Source organism: Erithacus rubecula (genome assembly GCF_903797595.1).
Source record: "Erithacus rubecula genome assembly, chromosome: 5".
In the NCBI taxonomy this organism is placed as follows: domain Eukaryota; kingdom Metazoa; phylum Chordata; class Aves; order Passeriformes; family Muscicapidae; genus Erithacus; species Erithacus rubecula.
Window position 1 is genome coordinate 4,420,065 of NC_136687.1, and position 17,022 is coordinate 4,437,086.

General features: G+C 43.9%; 1 protein-coding gene across 10 annotated transcripts in view; it reads left to right on the top strand.

Moving 5' to 3' along the window:
• Window positions 1–17,022, top strand: part of REEP1 (receptor accessory protein 1) — a 109,836-nt gene that overhangs the window by 17,898 nt on the left and 74,916 nt on the right. For 7 of the 10 annotated variants that reach the window (XR_013774301.1, XR_013774302.1, XR_013774303.1 and 4 more), the window contains exons 2-5: window positions 8,901–8,973; window positions 11,730–11,806; window positions 13,643–13,763; window positions 15,311–15,436. Coding sequence is in view for 7 of the 10 variants with exons in the window: in XM_079306078.1 (XP_079162204.1) it covers window positions 8,901–8,973; window positions 11,730–11,806; window positions 13,643–13,763; window positions 15,311–15,436 (397 nt within the window). In the remaining 3 variants the exon portion in view is untranslated. The remainder of the gene's footprint in view (window positions 1–8,900; window positions 8,974–11,729; window positions 11,807–13,642; window positions 13,764–15,310; window positions 15,437–17,022) is intronic. The other 3 variants (XM_079306075.1, XM_079306079.1, XM_079306074.1) reach the window with 1 other exon arrangement.

The following is a 17,022-nucleotide window of genomic DNA, read 5'->3' on the forward strand; positions in this document are numbered from 1 at the left end:
ATTGGGTCATTGGTAATCCCTGGAAAGTCAATATTTTTCATTGCTTTAGCTGAATATTAGGGCCAAAGAGATCTTCTGGTTTAATTTTGAAATTACATTGAGCTGAAATATTCCTTGCATTTAGTTAAGCACTTCTAGTAATGTTCTGTCCCTGGGAAGCTGAAGTAACAATACTCTAAGGAGGTTATATTGCAATTGATTTGGATGTGTTATAGTTTCATTTAATTTTTTATTCCTGTTTTCTATCCCATGAGTACACCACAAAAAGTCTAAAGCTGTCTTTCAGTGAGGGATAGCTGAAGAGGAGCTTTTGTGTTTCTCACCACTTCCTCAGACAGTGGTAGCACTTATGGTTTGATGGTGGAAGGCTTCCATAACCTGAACCTAGTTTTCAAATACAGAGAATGTAATAGGATTATGCTCTCAATTAGGATTTCTATATGTGGTTACACTTGCTAAAAGGTGATTCACATAGTATCAGTCAAAATAATTCCAAAATAATACTTGCAATATGATGTGGTCTTCTATGGAAATAATGCAGAGCTTCTCTGTTGGTAAGCAATCCATATTTTATACCTTTTTTTAGCCTAGAAATTAGATTGGTTAGGTTATAAGTTTTTCTGTTCCTTTTCATATCATGAGCCTACCGTAAATCTGTAGGCTAACTCACAATGCAGGTTTTGGACCATCTGTCATCTCTGGAATATAATATCAGTGCTTCTAAAAAAACTTTTCCCACATAAACACCCCCCTCTCCAGAGTCAGGAAAAGCAACCCTTCCCATCTAAAACATACCATTTAGTTTTCAAATTGCCATTTATTTGGCTTGGAAAAAAACAAAGCTCTCTATGATCAGTGCTGAGTAGGGAAAACATCAGAGCACACAGACCCTGACCCTTTTTGGAGCAAGGATTTGGATGTTTGGGTGAAGATCTGACCCAGTCACAGAACAGGATTGTTTTCTTCTCGAAGAGTCACAGATTTTGTTGCTCTCAGTATCACACTTTGATTGATTACCCTTGCCCCAAAAGCGATGAGGGCGTGGGCTGTGGAGCGAGCTCGGTGCCGTGGGCTGTTCTCTGCGGGGACAGGGGAGGAGCAGCAGCAGCCAAAACGCCTCTGGCGAGCCCCACCAAACACTGTCTGTGCCAGGCTCGGAGCCTCCCGGGCTGTGCCAGGCTCCCTGTTCTTGTTGACTGCAGTTTCTCACCAGCCCCACACGCTCTCCACACAGACCCCCTTTCAAACAGTGTCTGGGTGACAGCAAATTCCTCTCTCCCATCAGCGCTCTGAGCCCGCAGCTCTGCCAAAGGCAGAGAGAAGTAGAACAGACCAGCTTAGTAAACCTCTACCTGCAAGGAATTTGCTTCCTAAAATAGCTGCAGAGCTGTGGGGTATTTTTATAGCAGCTACACGGGCATTCTCTGTTCTGAAGGACTGGGAAGAGAACTCTGAAGTGTTGGCTTGAGTGTAAATTGATGGAATTCTGCATGAGTTTGAAGAGAGTCTGGAACCCTGGGAAGGGTTAAGTGCCTGCCTAATCTTGAATGGACTTTAAATATGATACTTAAGGGTACCCATGTAAACATAACCTTGTGAAGATCCTTCACTGCTGTAATTTTTCTAGGAATGACAGGCTTCAGTGGGCATCACGTGTATTATCATAACAATTCAAATATTTAACAAGGTTTCTCCATCAGTAATAGAGTTACTTTAACATTTCTATCTTCTTCCTGGAACAGAAAGTGTGGAAAAGGGAACAGTGGGGCCAAGTTTATCTTGTTTAGACCAGCCTGAATGTAGGATTTCAATGTGAACAAATGTAATAGCTCACAGAATCACTGAGGTTGAAAGAGACCTTCAAGATCATCCAGTCCAGCTGCCAGCCCTGTGCAACCACAGTCACCCCTAAACCATCCATCTCCCCAAGTGCCACATCCAGACTCCTCTTGAACAGTTTCAGAGATGGTGACTCACCACATCCTTGGGCAACTTATTCCAGTGCCTAACCACTCTTAAAGTGAATTAAAAAAAAATAGCTAATCTGAACCTCTGAACCACTGGTGCTGCTTAAGGCTATTTTCTCTCATCCTTTGACTATAGACACAACAGAAGAGACCAACTTGACCTCACTACAACCTCCTGTCAGTTCTAGAGAGCAGTGAGGTCTCTTTGGGCCTCCTCTTTCTCCAGACTAAACAGCCTGAGTTCCCTGAGCTGCTCCTCGTTGGGCGTGTCTTCTAAGTCCTTCACCAGCTTTGTTGTACTTCTCTGGACATGCTCCAGCACCTCAACATCCTTTTGGAAGTGATGAGCTCAAAACTGAACACAGCACTTGAGATGCATCCTCACCAATGCCAAGCACAGGGGAACAATGGCTTCCTGGAACTGCTGGCCACACTATTGCTGATACAGGCCAGAATTCCATTTGCCTTTTTGGCCACATGGGCACACTGCTGGCTTATTCCCAGCTGGTTGTCAACCAGCACCCCCAGGTCTCTTTCTGCTGAGCAGCCTCTCAAACCACCCTGCCCCAGATGCATGGGGTTGTTGTGACCCAAGTGTAGTTGTGTGGCAGTTCCAGGCTGGCCAAGGCTGGTTTCTCCACCCATCCCTGCTGCTGTTTCTTCACCTGTTTGTGCCTGGTCATCTGCCAGCTCCTGTGTGAGGAGTGCTCTGGCTGAGAAAAGCAAAAAAGGGTCATGACAGCTGGAGAGAATCTGTGCTGCTTTGGGAAGATGAAGATTGCTTAAATTAGAAGCTTCAAGGACAGTTCTTGAGTTGCTGTTTCTGCTGGAAGGCCAGTCAGTCCCTGTGCCCTGCAGTTATACTGGGAGGAGAGTTTAGGTTTCATTAGCCAAGATGAAGTTTCACTTTGCTTCTGTAGTAACCTGGCTGAGAAGTCAGAGGTGGATCTGGATGGAAAGCAAAGCATCTTTGTGTTAGATACAGATCTCTCCTGGCTCTGCCCTCTGCCTCCATGGTGTGGGTGTGTATGTGCTTTGGAAGTGTGGATGTGAAGACATGGTCTTAGCAGGTCAGAAGAGCTAAGCAGGTCACCAAGGAGGTGCAGAGGAATGTTTCCTAAAGCAGAGGGATGTGCAAGTGGAATTTTACCTGCAAAGGCAATGCATGGCTCATGCCTGGCTGAGTGACATGGGCACACCTGCACCTTTGTCCTTGGGCACTGGACCAACGCCATAAGGATGTTCAATTCAAGCTGCAAGTGGAGTTTGAAGTGAGCCTAATCTGTCTCAGGGATATCAGGACCCAGCACTTTCCCTGAGAGATATTTTTGTCATGAGTATTCTCAGAGTGTATCAGGATGTCAGTCTGACATGGTCAGGTATCCACAACTCTTGGGGCCCAAGGTGGGGATGGTGTCAGCTGTCACCCTGAGGGTGAACAGGCAAGTTCCCCACTTCCCTGAGCCACCATTCTGCACAGTGACCACAAAGAATTTGCAGGAGCCACCTCCTAGAGAATATAGCCCAGAACCTCCTCTGCAGCTGGTGCCTCCTCCACCCCAGCCCCTTCTTGAATATCAGGCATTTGGCTTGTCCAGGGATTCAAATTAACCCTTTCCCTGACATTGTGCACTGCTTATTTTCATGTCCCCAACTGCTGGATTTCAACTGGGAACCTTCAGTGCAAAGGCAGTATCGTTTATTTTTCATCTGTGGCACTGTGTGAACGTTAATTAGGACTGATAATAAGGAACACAAGCCTACTGGCACCCTTCTTGTTGGTATCATTGAGGAATGCTGGCATGGTGACAGCTCAACTTCTGCTCCCTGTGCAAGAAACATGCACTAGCCAGTGAATATGTCGAATAAATAAGAAATACCTCAATGATTCCTAAATGTGTCCATCCCTGTGAGCAGAAGTTGCCATCTTGGCTGCTGTGCTGATGAAATGGGAACATTAGTTATTTATGGGCAAAATAAGGGCTGTTCTATTTGTGTTGTGGTAGTACAATGTTGTAAGTGTTTGGGCAGCCCAAACACTGCTGGTGGCATGGTAACTAGAGGAGAAAACTTGGATGGCTTGGGATGTAGACAGCCCATGCTGATATATTTGTAACAGCAGGTTACCACGCAGAAAATACCCCTGTAGTTAAAAATGCTCAGGGGAGTGGATGTGCTGGAGGTAACCTGAGTCCTGGCAAGAACTCCTGAGAATCACTAAGAGCCTTTCCATTTATTTCAGTGGCTACTTTATGGACCGTGAGAGTTAATTTTGTGGGTAAATGGCTTTTCCATGAGGAAAGCAGCATCACCAAATCAGAATTCAAGATGTCCTGTGAGACCCTCTGAGGTCATGGCAGCAGCTCTGAGGCTGTTCCCCAAGCTGTAGCCTAGATTCTATCACATCTGGGATAGTCTGTGCTCTTTGATGGTCAGGTCACTGCTCCAGCAGATCCAGAGAAGGAACAGAAGGATATAATAGCTAGGTCTGACTCTGGCTGTCCTGGTAAGTGGAGACAGAGGGAGTTTTGGTGATGATGCAGCTGCTCCCCTGGAATATTGCTAAAGAGGAGCCAACAGTTCAATTGCTTTACTATTCCCCTGACAACCAGGAAATCTCACAATATGTGAAGCTTCATCCTTTCTTATGTCATTTAATGGTAAACTTGAACAGTGAAACCCAAAGCTCAAATCCTATATAATGTAATTATATTAATAAATACAGTTCATCAATTCCACATAATATCTCCTGGTAATACAGGGGATTTCTTCCCTCCTTTTGCCTTTCTTCTTTTTATTGAGTTTAGCATCCCCTTACTCTGTATCAAGAGGAGTAAATAACTTCAGTTATTTGTCTTTGTTGCAAAAGAAATAATTACAGCCTTTACAGTCCCTCTTGTGGATCCTCCCCAATGCATTTCCACTTTCCCTGTCTGTCTCTTTCTCCCCCTGCCTTTGTGTCTCCCTTTTGACAAAGGATGACCGGAAGCACATGTAATGATCCAGACTGGGGATTGATGCTGCTGAGGTGCCTAATAGGATTATAGGATTTTCAGCATTAATCCTTATCCTATTCTTTAGGCAGACTAACCTTTTACTTAGATTTTTGCCTCCTGTTGCACAATTATTCGACTCTTCAGTAATTTCTTTACAGCTGCTGTTTTGTCCTTTTTCAAGGTGATTGTAATTGGTGTAGACTCTAGCACAAAACAGTGTAAGAACTGTCAGGCTGTTGTGGTTATTTGTTTAGTGCTGCAAGTGAGCTTTTCCTAACTCACTGATGGATGTCACCACTTCCTTGCCTCTCTCTATACTCTGAAAATGTGTGCTTGCTTTAGCCCAGAATCCAGAACATATCTATAGCTTTAAATGTTGCAACTACTCTACATCAAGCTCTGGGAGGTTTGATGATCAGAATTTCTGCTTCTGCACAGAAGGTAAAAGGGCCAAGGTTTTCCTGGGTACACGACTCATTCAAAGAAGCTTTGAAAGATGGAAATGGGTGGGGAGTGAGTTGAGTCTGGTTTCCTAAGGAAATGAGACTTAAGTTGTCTGTTTTTCCACTGCTGCAAAATTTTTGGATCTGCAGAGCGATTGTGGCCAAAATAGATGGGTCAGAGGGGTCTCAAATACAAATTGCCTACATTATTCCTAAGAATTAGCTGCTGGATAGGAGATTGTTTTATAGCACTGTCTGCCAGGAGGTAAAAGCTGCAGTGCTGACTCCATAGGTAGGTCATTAATTTGGCTGGCTAGCACCAGGCAGACAGACAGTGCCTGTAATACAGAAGGAGTCGCAGCACATCTGAGCCCCAGGTCAGCTGGCAGCTGTGGGAGGGGCAGTCCTGTGATTCTGGGGATGTGGGAAGAAAGCTGAAGGTCCTGTGATCTGGTTCAGAGAACATCAGGAGTGTTGCAGAAAAAGAATATAGAGATGATGAGGACTGGGGAATGTTATGGTTGGAATTGGTGTGGCTGGGGCTGCTATCTCTCAAACTGGGGGCTGTCAGGATGACTGCCAGGGAACAGCTTGTTTTGGAGGCAATGGAATGATGTGCAATGGGGGAGCAAGGAGCACAGGAGCTCCAGGCTAAGGGAGAATACATGCAGGGAACAGCAGAGGAAAAGGGCAGTGGCACTGCAGTCATTAAAGGAGAGAAGGGACCAAGGTAGGATGTGATAAGAGCAAACCAACAGTGGTTAGGAACAACGTTTTTCAGGCATGGAAAGCAAAGATAAGTTACTTCAGCTTTTTAGGCTGGGAGTGGGTGTGACTGGAACAGGAGAGGTTTAAACACTGGTGCATCCAGATGGGGTAGAAACCACACAAAGGAGATGGAAAGGAGATTTGGACAAGTAAAGACTTTATGGTTTTCAAAGGACAAAGGAGGGACAAAGGATCAGCCTCAGGTTTGTGTATAGCGTGCAGAAGGAGTGATTTGGCAACAGTCTGAGCATGGAGATTAAGGAAGACAGGAATCAACATAACTTTAATTATACAGGAAGCTTGGATGAAGGGGAAGGGAGAATTATTGTCTTGAGCAGAGTAGAAGAACTGAGGGAAGAGATGGAGGATTGATGTGTGTGTTTGAATTAAATCAGTTGTGCTCAACCCTGATCCAAAGCCAAGTGAAGACAGTAACTTCAAGAGACTTTTTGGAATATCCCTATATGCAAATATTTGTCTTAAAAACCCTGAATATGCTTTACAGAAATGCCCAAACAACTTTAGTCTTCCATTTGTAGAGTGTGCCCAGAGCTCAAGTGACCCCATCCACTTAGTAAGCCACAGCAGTGACAAGACTGGCTTCCAACATTCCTTAAAACAGTTTTCAGTCTAGTAAACAACAGCAGTAATAAATGTCCATATATGCACACATCACACTCCAGGGCAAATCAGTGAAACTCTCAATCCCCAGTTTAGGGAGATCACATCACCTTGTTAACTGTCCCTTGCTCTGCACATGCAAAATTATTGCAATTTCTTTCCCTCATAGGATTTTTTTCCCCAAAATATTTATTGTCTGCAACTAATTATTTTCTGGTATTCCTATAAACCACTTGCTTCTTCAGGATCCTGTGTCTTTCTGTTACCAGCACAAACTGAGGAAATGAATATCAATCATTCAGTGATTATTTGCAGGAAATAAAACTGTGAGATAGCAACCAGCCTAGGCCAAGAAGGAAGAACAGCATTGCAGTGCTTTTTATAAGGAGTGCCAAAAATATTTTTCATGTGCTCAGCTGGTAATTTTCTGAATATTGTAGTTTTCTTCCTTTTGTGAACTCTACCTTTTTTGGATTAGCTCCTGCTACCACTGAACTCAGAATATTGTTATTGGCCTCAGTGAGAAGAGGATCAAGCCATTGTCTGTGTGTTTGTCCTTGCCTTAACCCATGTTGCTGTTTGGTGGGATACTGCAAGAGACAAAAACACTTCTGATTTCCCAGAATCTGAGTGTGTATGTTCCTTGCAGATAGCACAAGTCCCTCTGAGCAAAATCAGGCATGGTTTGGAGCTGACTGTTTCCAGAAAAGCTTTTGGAAACCAGTGTGAAGCCTGTGTAAAATGTTGAATCTCCTCACTCAGTGGCTGCTTTTCTGAAGTCTGCATTGTGCTTCAGGTTCTGCTAAGCCATGCTACAGTGAGCATGATGAATAACAGGCAAATTGCCTTCAGTCACTGCTTTGGAAATCAAGATGTGTGCTGGCTCACCCCATTCTCTCATAAATACCTTCCTGAGCTTCGGGAAGTAGGATGGTGCACCACATCCCAGAGTGTTAATTTTTAATGTCTTATGCACGTAATGGACTTGACTGTAATTACGAGTCCCACAGCACACAGTCACTGCTGGCAGGGTGGAAAAAAATGACTGCAGGTCCGTGTGGCTCCACAATTAGGAATTGAAACATTGATCATTTTCACTCCCTGGAGGAGAGGAAACAGTTGTGTGAATTTAAAGCAAAAGCTTCAATGGAAAGATGGGTAGTTGCAAGCCAATAAGCATTAGCCTGCAATCTATTAAATTTAGACTTTGCAGCATCATCCTCCTGCATTGAATAAAACTGACTGAAACCTGGGCAGGGCAAAGTGGTTTTGACAAGCCTATGCTTACATCCAGAACAATCCAAGTGAATAAGCGTGTAGGCAGTGATGCAGAGAGAACCTAGTATAAAAAATTCTCCACCATTTTTTTCTCAGTAGTGCTATTTTTAACTTACAGATCCTTGTTTCTTTCTTACATGAAATCTTGAAGCTGACAGCATCCCTTTCAGACTTGAAAATGAAAGGAAGATGTCTGAAAGAACAGCAAAGCTGGGATTTTCAGGCCTATGTGTTAGTATATCTTGGTGGGCAGATTCTTCCTCCTTTTATGAGCCAAGTTGACTTTACTAAACAGTGCAGGGTTCTTCCCTATACCAGGTTTAATGTAGGATAAGGCACCCAAACCCTTGCACCAGTAGAATTTGGATCCTGCTTTATCTGCCAGCTTTTCAGAGTACTGAATAGAGGTGGAAGGGATTTTAGAAAAATAATTCTCTCTCTGAAAGCAGTTGTCCCAATTCCTGGTGTTGCAGTAGATTGTTTCAAGATCAGTTGTTTAATTTCCTTTTGAAAGTGTGGTGGTGGCCTTTTTTGTTTGGTTTGGTTATTTTGTTTTGTGTGTAACTCATAAGATACAGTTTTGGAAACAATTGCAAAAGGAAAATCAGCCTGAATCTCTGCTCTTCGTTCATGTCACTGGCAATAGCTGCTCTGAATTCAGTGATGCAAAATCACTCCTGTACTATACTTAGTGCACTCAAGCTTAAATCAAATCCTAACACTTTTTACCAGTGCAAAACCCACATTTAAAACACAGGGGGAAAAAAAATCTTTCCCTGTGACAGGAAATCAATTTAATCCGTTTATTGTTTGTTTGTTTTTTCCAGGCTTATATTTGGCACACTTTACCCCGCGTATTATTCTTACAAAGCCGTGAAATCAAAGGACATCAAAGAATATGTGAGTAATGAGGTTTGTGCTGGGGGGTTGTTTTCTAAGATTGCTCCTCACCACATTGGAAAGGTGCTGCCTGCATTCTGGGAAAGCTCATAAAGCTGTGCAAGGGGCAGACTGGCCTGAAGGACTGCACTGGCTGATTGCTGGGCACAAATGAGACTTGGGTTTGTGCTTCTGGCTCCAGTGCAGAGCTGATGTGCTCCTCCTGACAAATGTGTGCTGTTCCTCTGGTGGTGAGATATACAGTCGACTTAAAAGGCATTTGGCATCCAGAGCTTTGTGTGCTCCTCTTTGTTTCTGAAGAGCAGCATAAATCAAAGCCTTTTCAAAAAGCCTTGAAGCTTTAACTGCTCATTCAAAACAAGGATAAGAGGAGGCAACTCGAAGTACATCTGACTGAATCCTCAGACAGAAACATCCTTCCTTGCAGGGCGACCTATTTACAGGCAGATTTGGCAGCTGGGTGTGCTCTTTTTTTTCTTTTTGCTGAGAAATCTTCCCCAGGCTCTGGTTTCTAAAGGCATATGGAGCCATCAGGGAAAGTGAAATGAGGGAGAATCAAAAGCATTTGGATGCTGTTGGGGTCCTGTAGGATTTGTAGTGCCCTTCACAACCTGAGCTCTTTTAATTTCATTGAACCCAGCTCAGCCTCCAGATCTTGACTCTTCAATCCTCTCAAGATCCCAGGGATAACAAGCCCATTTTCTCATCTGGATAATAGCATAGATTTCTATCCCATTAAATCTTTAGTGCAAACTCAATCTGGGACTCACTTTGGCAACTAAGAGTTTTGTTTATAATTTTCCTCTGTCAGAAAATGGCTTGGGGTATTTTGAGAAACATAAGTGTTACAGAACACAGCAGATACTTAAGGCAAAATGTCTGCAGCCCTTTCACAGCTGTGCTTCTCAGGGCTTCTTTCTTGACAATGCTAAAGATGTGCACAAGCATCTCCAAGCAGTGTCTGCCACTGATACTTAACATTTCCATTGTCCCTTTCTGGAAGGGATTTTGATGAAGGGTCCAATTCCTGTTGGAAATTTCATTGTAAAAGAGGAACTCACATCAGACACTTGTGGTTGTGATGCAAATGTGAGAACAGCTGATCTAAGACCTGGTCTGCCCTTACAATTGATTTTATAGCAGTTCTGGAAATGCATCCATTAAGGCCTGATTTAAAAAAAAAAAAAAAAAAAAAGGTAATAATTTACACTGACACGGGAGGAACCTTCACTTATTAATCAAAACTTGTATCACTCTAAAGTAATTTTATTCTGCTTGGTAATAGTAATTTTGATGAATGTTTTAGGCTGGTTCAAACCCATCCACCCCAGCTCTTGGTTTGTGTTTAAAGGTTTTGCTGGCAGTAATGTCTAACTGAGAGAGCCATGTTGGCACTGAGGCTCTGAGGAGTCACAGTTACATAAAAAGTCTGGCAGAAGCTGTGCTGGGAAGATGATGCTCTTAGGCATTTGGCAGTGCCATTATTGCTGTAGCATTATATATAGGTATAAATATGCACATAAATATAAATCCCAGTTATGTAGCAGAGTGACAAGTGCTCAGGGAACAATTCCAATACCTACAGGGAGATGGAGACTATCAGTACTGTCCCACTGTATTGAGGAGAAGATGTGGATATCTTTACCAAGCTGGTGAGATCCAGATTTACTGATGCCTCCATCTTCCATTCCCCAGAGCAGTGCCTGGTGCAGGTATCCCTCTTGTACTGTCTTCTCTCCAACCTTCCCTTAGTCTATAGCTAACAAGGTCCAATTCTCTAATTCATGGATTTTCATGGGTTTTACTTCCTTAAGCTTTCTGACATTCCAGCAAAGCTGCTTAGAGATCTCCATTTCCAAATACACCTAATTAAACAACAGTTGTCAGTTAAATTAACAGCCTTTGTCTCATCATCTTTTTCCATCCTAAGAAGAACCAATACTACATACTTTAGAATAGTTGAGTTGTGCTTTTAGATGCAATTTAGTGCTCAGTGACAAAAATTTCCAAATTCCTGAATTACTTGAGGTACTCCAGTTTATCTGACCAAGACACCATCCCCAAAGACTTTCTTGTTGTCACCTCAAAGGAAACCATCATCCATGACAGTGGAGTTTCCCCAGTTGAACAGAGACAGCACAGCACATCCTCTCACTGCCAGTGTGAGGTAAAACACTCCCCCCTAAGCCCCAGGCAAGGGATTTAAACTATTGCCCTTGCCCTTGTCACTGCACTGGGTGTGGGTGGGAGCAGACACAGTCACTCCAGGGCTGCCCACTGAGTCAGTAAGTTGTGGTGAGTTGATTGTGTTCCTGAACCCTGGATTACAGGATGGGAAGTTACCTCTTTATCTTTTCCTGGCTATAGGTATTATGTAAGTAATTACATTTTGTCTTAACTGGAGTGTGGCCAACAACCTTATTTTAACATTTGCTATTAACACAAACCAAGTGAGATTTTTAATGCCCTGTTATAAGGCTGTCATGCTCTAGTGGTCAGTGGAGTTTCTGTAAGGACAGAGTCAGGCTGCTCTTTTTTTCCTGAAACCAGTCCTAGAGGCCACAGTCACCTTCCCAAGGGCTGTGTAAATCTGACATGTCATGTGCTGAAGTGGGGCAAACTGGCACCTTCAAGTCTACAGTAATTGCTAAATACACAGTGGGGAGGGTGAGGAGGTAAGAATTTCTTTTCCTGTGAGAGTTATTCTGTGCACTTGTGCCTGTAAGAGATAGTTTGAGGCTGTTTTTGTTTACCAGGTCAAGTGGATGATGTACTGGATCATATTCGCACTCTTCACGACAGCAGAGACATTCACGGATATCTTTCTTTGCTGGTAAGCACCAGAGGGGAGAGGCTCTTTGGCATGAGATGAAAAGAAAATGGAAATGTTTACAAGGGAAAAAAAAAGGCACACAAAGGTGCACTGATTCCTGTGCAGGGGATCAGCAGCTTCAAGTGCATGGAGGGTTTTTGTCTGCAGGAGACATGCTTCCTTTCTCAGTGCTGTCACAGGAAAAACAAGAAAGAAGTGGAAAGGCTCAGTGGTATCTCATTAGTGGGAAATCATTACTGGTCTCTCAGGCCCTGCCTGTCAGAGAGGCACAGCTGACTGCCCAGTTGGATGCTTGCAGAGGTCATCACATAAATAACTGTTGATTTAGCTAGCTACAGGCAGAGTTTTAGACATCCCTGGCTGTTTCCTACAGTAAATACACAGACTGTGGATCAGGTACAAACAGCCCTGCAGCACAAGACTTTGTAGGTTGCTGTGTGGTTGATTGTTCCTTGGATGTTTGCCTGACATATTCCTGGTTAGGCTGGATTTCTGCTTTGATGGAGGACAGTGACAGTCCACACTGTTGTGGCTCTCTGGTGCCAGTGGAAGGATTCCTGGTGACCTTTGTCAGAATGAGAGTGCATAAATGCCCATTTATTATATTCAGTTCTTTTTGGATGCTGAGGTTTGAAAGTGTTTGTTACTTGGTTGCTCTTTAGAATAAGATCTTTCTACCAGAAACCAGTGAGATCAGTAGACTTTAAGATGAAAATTTAATTGTAGTGCATGGCCCTTGCAGCCTATTCCTGCTTGGCACTGCATGCCTTGAGTGAGTCCTCCAGATAAAGAATATTAGGAGAACTTAGCAACATGTCAGATCTATTGCAAAGGAGATAAAATACATTATTGTCTATCTAATTTGCATGCAGATCTACCTCTCCTGTGTTCATATGGAGCTTTGTTTTTTTTGGAGGATGATTTATGTGGGTGTGTCAGGAGAAATGGCAGAGGGCTTATCCAGCCTGTGAAATCAAGTGTGCTGTAGAGATCCTCAGTGAGGTAGGAGATCAACCTGGCACATGCATGCTCAGAGTAGAGCATTGCAGAGGCCTGTTGTGTCAGACCTGGGTGCTGGCTGGCCCAGCTGGCTCAGTGACAGCCCTGTGTGGCACAGCAGGAGCCTGTCTGGGTCCAGCTGGGCTGGTCCACAGCCACCACAGGTCTCTGCACTGCTCTTGCTTGCAAAGGGTGGCACCTGCTCATCATACCATTGTGGCAGCACCATGCCTGCCCAAATGAAGGTGTTGCTGACTGGCCAGTCTTGAGCTCTAGGCTTTGTCCTCCAGAAAAGAGTCTAGAGAATTGAATCTCAGGATCTCCCTAGAGGCTTGCTACAGCTAAAGAATGTCCTGTTGTTAATGTCCTCCATATTTTGCAGCCCTACCTGAAAGTCAGTGTGGATCCACACCTTTATGTTGCTTGCACAGCAAAGGTTCTTGTATTTCAGTTTCAGTCATGTGTTAGCTTAAAAGCTGAGAGGCAGAGACATGAAAAGTACATAAATATATGAATGAAATATTGGTTTGCTGGTTTGGTCATTGCTTTCTCACAATGACGGGGACAATGTGAAGGCAGCACCTGTGATCTTTGCATGTAGAAAGCTCCTCTTATCACACATCAGAGTCTCTTCCAGACCATTAAATAACAGTCCTGATAACCAAGTAGAGATTCACCTACATGCCTCACTGAGATGTGTACAAAACTGAGTCAATATGCTTTAATCTTTAGACTTTTTGGTAAGCAAAAGCTGCCTTGAGCTAGGCTGTGCTAAGCATCTCCAACTAAGAGCAGTGGTTAAATTGGGAGCAGACAGTAACTTTCTTTTTCTTCTAGGTTTCCATTCTACTATGAACTCAAAATAGCTTTTGTAGCTTGGCTGCTGTCTCCATACACAAAAGGCTCCAGCCTCCTGTACAGGAAATTTGTCCATCCAACACTGTCTTCAAAAGAAAAGGTAATCACATGCCTGGACCCTCTCTGGGTGGAACAGAGCTGTGACTGGTTACTCCAGTCCCTGTATCATTCATTTTCATGGAAGTATTGGGAGTTCCTGATTCTCTTCCTCTACCATTTGATCCCCTCCTTTTGGTTGGTGTTTTTGTACTTTGGGGTTGTTGTGTTTTTAAATACTGGCATCTGTTCAGTCCACTCACACTTATTAACTCATCTTTGTGCAGTTGAGAAGCTGGGAGGGAGGGGGATAAAAATACCTCCTGAGCTGCTTTGCATGTACTAAGTGTTTATAGCTGGAGTGTTCTGTTGTGGCTGGATATAACAAATAAGAGAAATTTGGTCTGGCAGCCAAGACTCCTCAACTTTGTTCCCAGCTCTGCCTAAAACATTGTACAGCAATGAGACAAACAGCCCAGGCAGTCTAAAATGGGCTTAGCAAGCATATGCCTAGCTGTGAAGTGTGGTGAAAAAAGGCATGTATTATGTTGAGGTCCTAGGTTAAAAAATGTCTTGCCCAAATTAAAGATGCTAATTTTGGGAGGGAGACATTACAGCTTGGATCATTTGCCTGCCTGGGAGATTCCTGTGGCTGTGAATGGGACACTGTCAGGCAGATCCATTTGGTTCATGTGAATAAACGAGCCAGGAACAGCTATTGTCACAGACCAACGTGAAAACTGCTGAGTGAGTAACTGTTTCCTGCACTGGCAACTTGGAAATGAAAGCTTTCAATTTATCCACAGCAGTGAAGGAGCAGTTGGATCTCAGTCCTGTCCAAGCAGGAATCAGTCCCCTGTCTCTGCTTCCCTCTGCTTGTGCTTCTCCCAAGTAGGGCTCATGCATTTTGAGTTGCCACCTCTTACCTATGGGGAGTAGGGAGAGCAGCCAACAGCTCCTCACAGCCTCCAGTTCCTGCTAACCCAGCATATCCACCAGTTGAGTACTGAGTCATTGTCATCATTATCATCCAGACCCAGTGTCCTGAGGGAGGGAGAATTAAGGGCAGGAACCTCCCTAACTATTCCACTGTACACTGAGCAGCATCAAAGTCCAGAAGCTCTGGACATACCAATTCCATGGGCATCTGAATCTGGGCACTGCCTTGTTGTGCAGAGATATCCCAGATATTTCTGAGGCCACCTGTCCTGGACACAGAGCAGTGCAGCTTCAGCTGCCCAGTGTCAAAAGATGGTTATTTTTAACTATGAGGCAATTCCATTTGTCTTTAGAGTGCATGGTTTGCAAATTGCTGTCAATCCATGCTGCTCAGGCAGATTTCTCTTGCTTCCAGGACCCAAACTTTGTGTCCCACTTGTAAAATAAAGAGTTCCCAAACCCTGCAATGGAGGTTACTGCCTCCCAGCAAACCTTTCCTCTTTGCAAATATTGACAGTGAACTTCTTTCCAGTCACAGTGGAGAAAATGGAGGACATCTACCTCTACAAAGAATGACCTGACTCTACCACGAGTTTGAAGCCAGGAGCATAAGCCTGAACTTGTCCTTCTTGTGCTTTTTTTAATTGTTTGTTTTGCTTCCTGCTCTGACAGGAGATCGATGACTGCCTGATCCAGGCGAAGGACCGGAGCTACGATGCCCTTGTGCACTTTGGGAAGCGGGGGCTGAACGTGGCAGCCACAGCAGCTGTCATGGCAGCTTCAAAGGTAAAGGTGCAGGTCAGCATGTGGCTCATTAACATCTTATCTGCAGCCATTGCCAGCAGCAGCCACAGTCAGCAGGGGGAGAGATGGTGGGGATAGGAATTCTCTCATTATTTTGTATAGTGACTGTAGATTTGTGTAGTGACAAGAAAGATGGTGGCATTCATGAAGACTAAAAGTTTTTCTTCTGCAAGGCATGTACATAACATAACTGGTGTGAAATTCTCTGCAGAGATGTTATACAGAAGTGAATGGGAAGTGCCATTAGTTCCTTTTGGAGGACAAGCAGATATTGGATGAGGGGTCTCATCTGAAGGGGTGTATTCTATATTCTCTTCATGGCAGAGCCAAACCCAGAAAAAAGCTGTTATCTATTGTTCCTTTTCTTGCATAAAAGCTGCAAAAACTTGATAACTGCATTTTGGGGTCCTGCCCTCTGGCCATGGACTATCATAGCTTAGAGTCAATGTGTACAGTATGTTTTGGATGTGAGATTTGGCTCCCACACCTGTTGCAAAAGGATAGTTAGAAACATATGGACAAAGAGGGTACTGGTAGTAGGAGCAACATGAGAATGGGAGTTGAAGAAAGTTATTTTCCTCTGCCAAATGCTTTTTCTATGACCTCAGGCAGATCACTTTAGTATGTTTTGGCCTTGCTTCCTGCAAAAATGCATAATGCATCCTTGGGGGACCAAATACCATGAAGTCTATAAAGCCCCTTGAATGCAAGGTATTAAAGAAGGGGGGAGTCCAAAGGGTGTGCCATTCTTGTGGGATCACAAAGATAGGCTAAACTAAAAAATTGTCTCCCTTTTTTCTGCCTAGCATAGTGCAGAGTATGTTGTCAGGCCTGTCTTCTCCTGAACTGTTGTTCTTCAGTAGGGAGACTCTTCTTACCCAGGGACTGTGAGATAAACCAAATCTGGACTGAAACCTGAGATAAGTGTGGAGCTGGGGCAGTGCTGTGCATCGTACACCCAATGAAATAACAGGAATCATTTTTGTGATTCCTCCAGGACACTTAACAGTGCTGCTACCATGTAAGCCTGAAGAAGTCACACTGGGGACAGAAACAGGCTCTAGGAATGCCAGTTTTGCCAGCAGTGTCTTTGCTCTGAGCCCCTTCCTACAGTCTGTGCTGCAGACTGTCTGTGCTAGAGCTGTTTTTAGGACACAGTGAGAAACTATGTGTGAATCCCAAAGGAATTCTGGCTCCTGTCTAGGTAGCTCCTGAATATGAGAAGCTCAACAGTAACCTAAACCCACAGTGCCAACCTGTTCCTCCATCAGGACTGCAACAGTGTCTGCATCAGCTGTTCAAGTGGAATGAACAGTCAGCACCACAGTTCTCCTTCCTCCTGTTCCACTTTTCTGGTGTTTTTTTTAAGAATTTCTGCCTTGAAATATGGCACCAGTGGCAATGGGGAAAAGAGGAAAGAGTCTCCACAATACAAGGAAGCTGTTGTTTTTCATAGTTGATGAAACTTCTCATTCAGTGGTGGAAGAAAACAATCTGTGACGTGTGTGGTATTATTGTACTGCACTTCTGCCAACACAACTTGAGGGAAAACTGATAAGATATTGCAACCTGTAAATGGG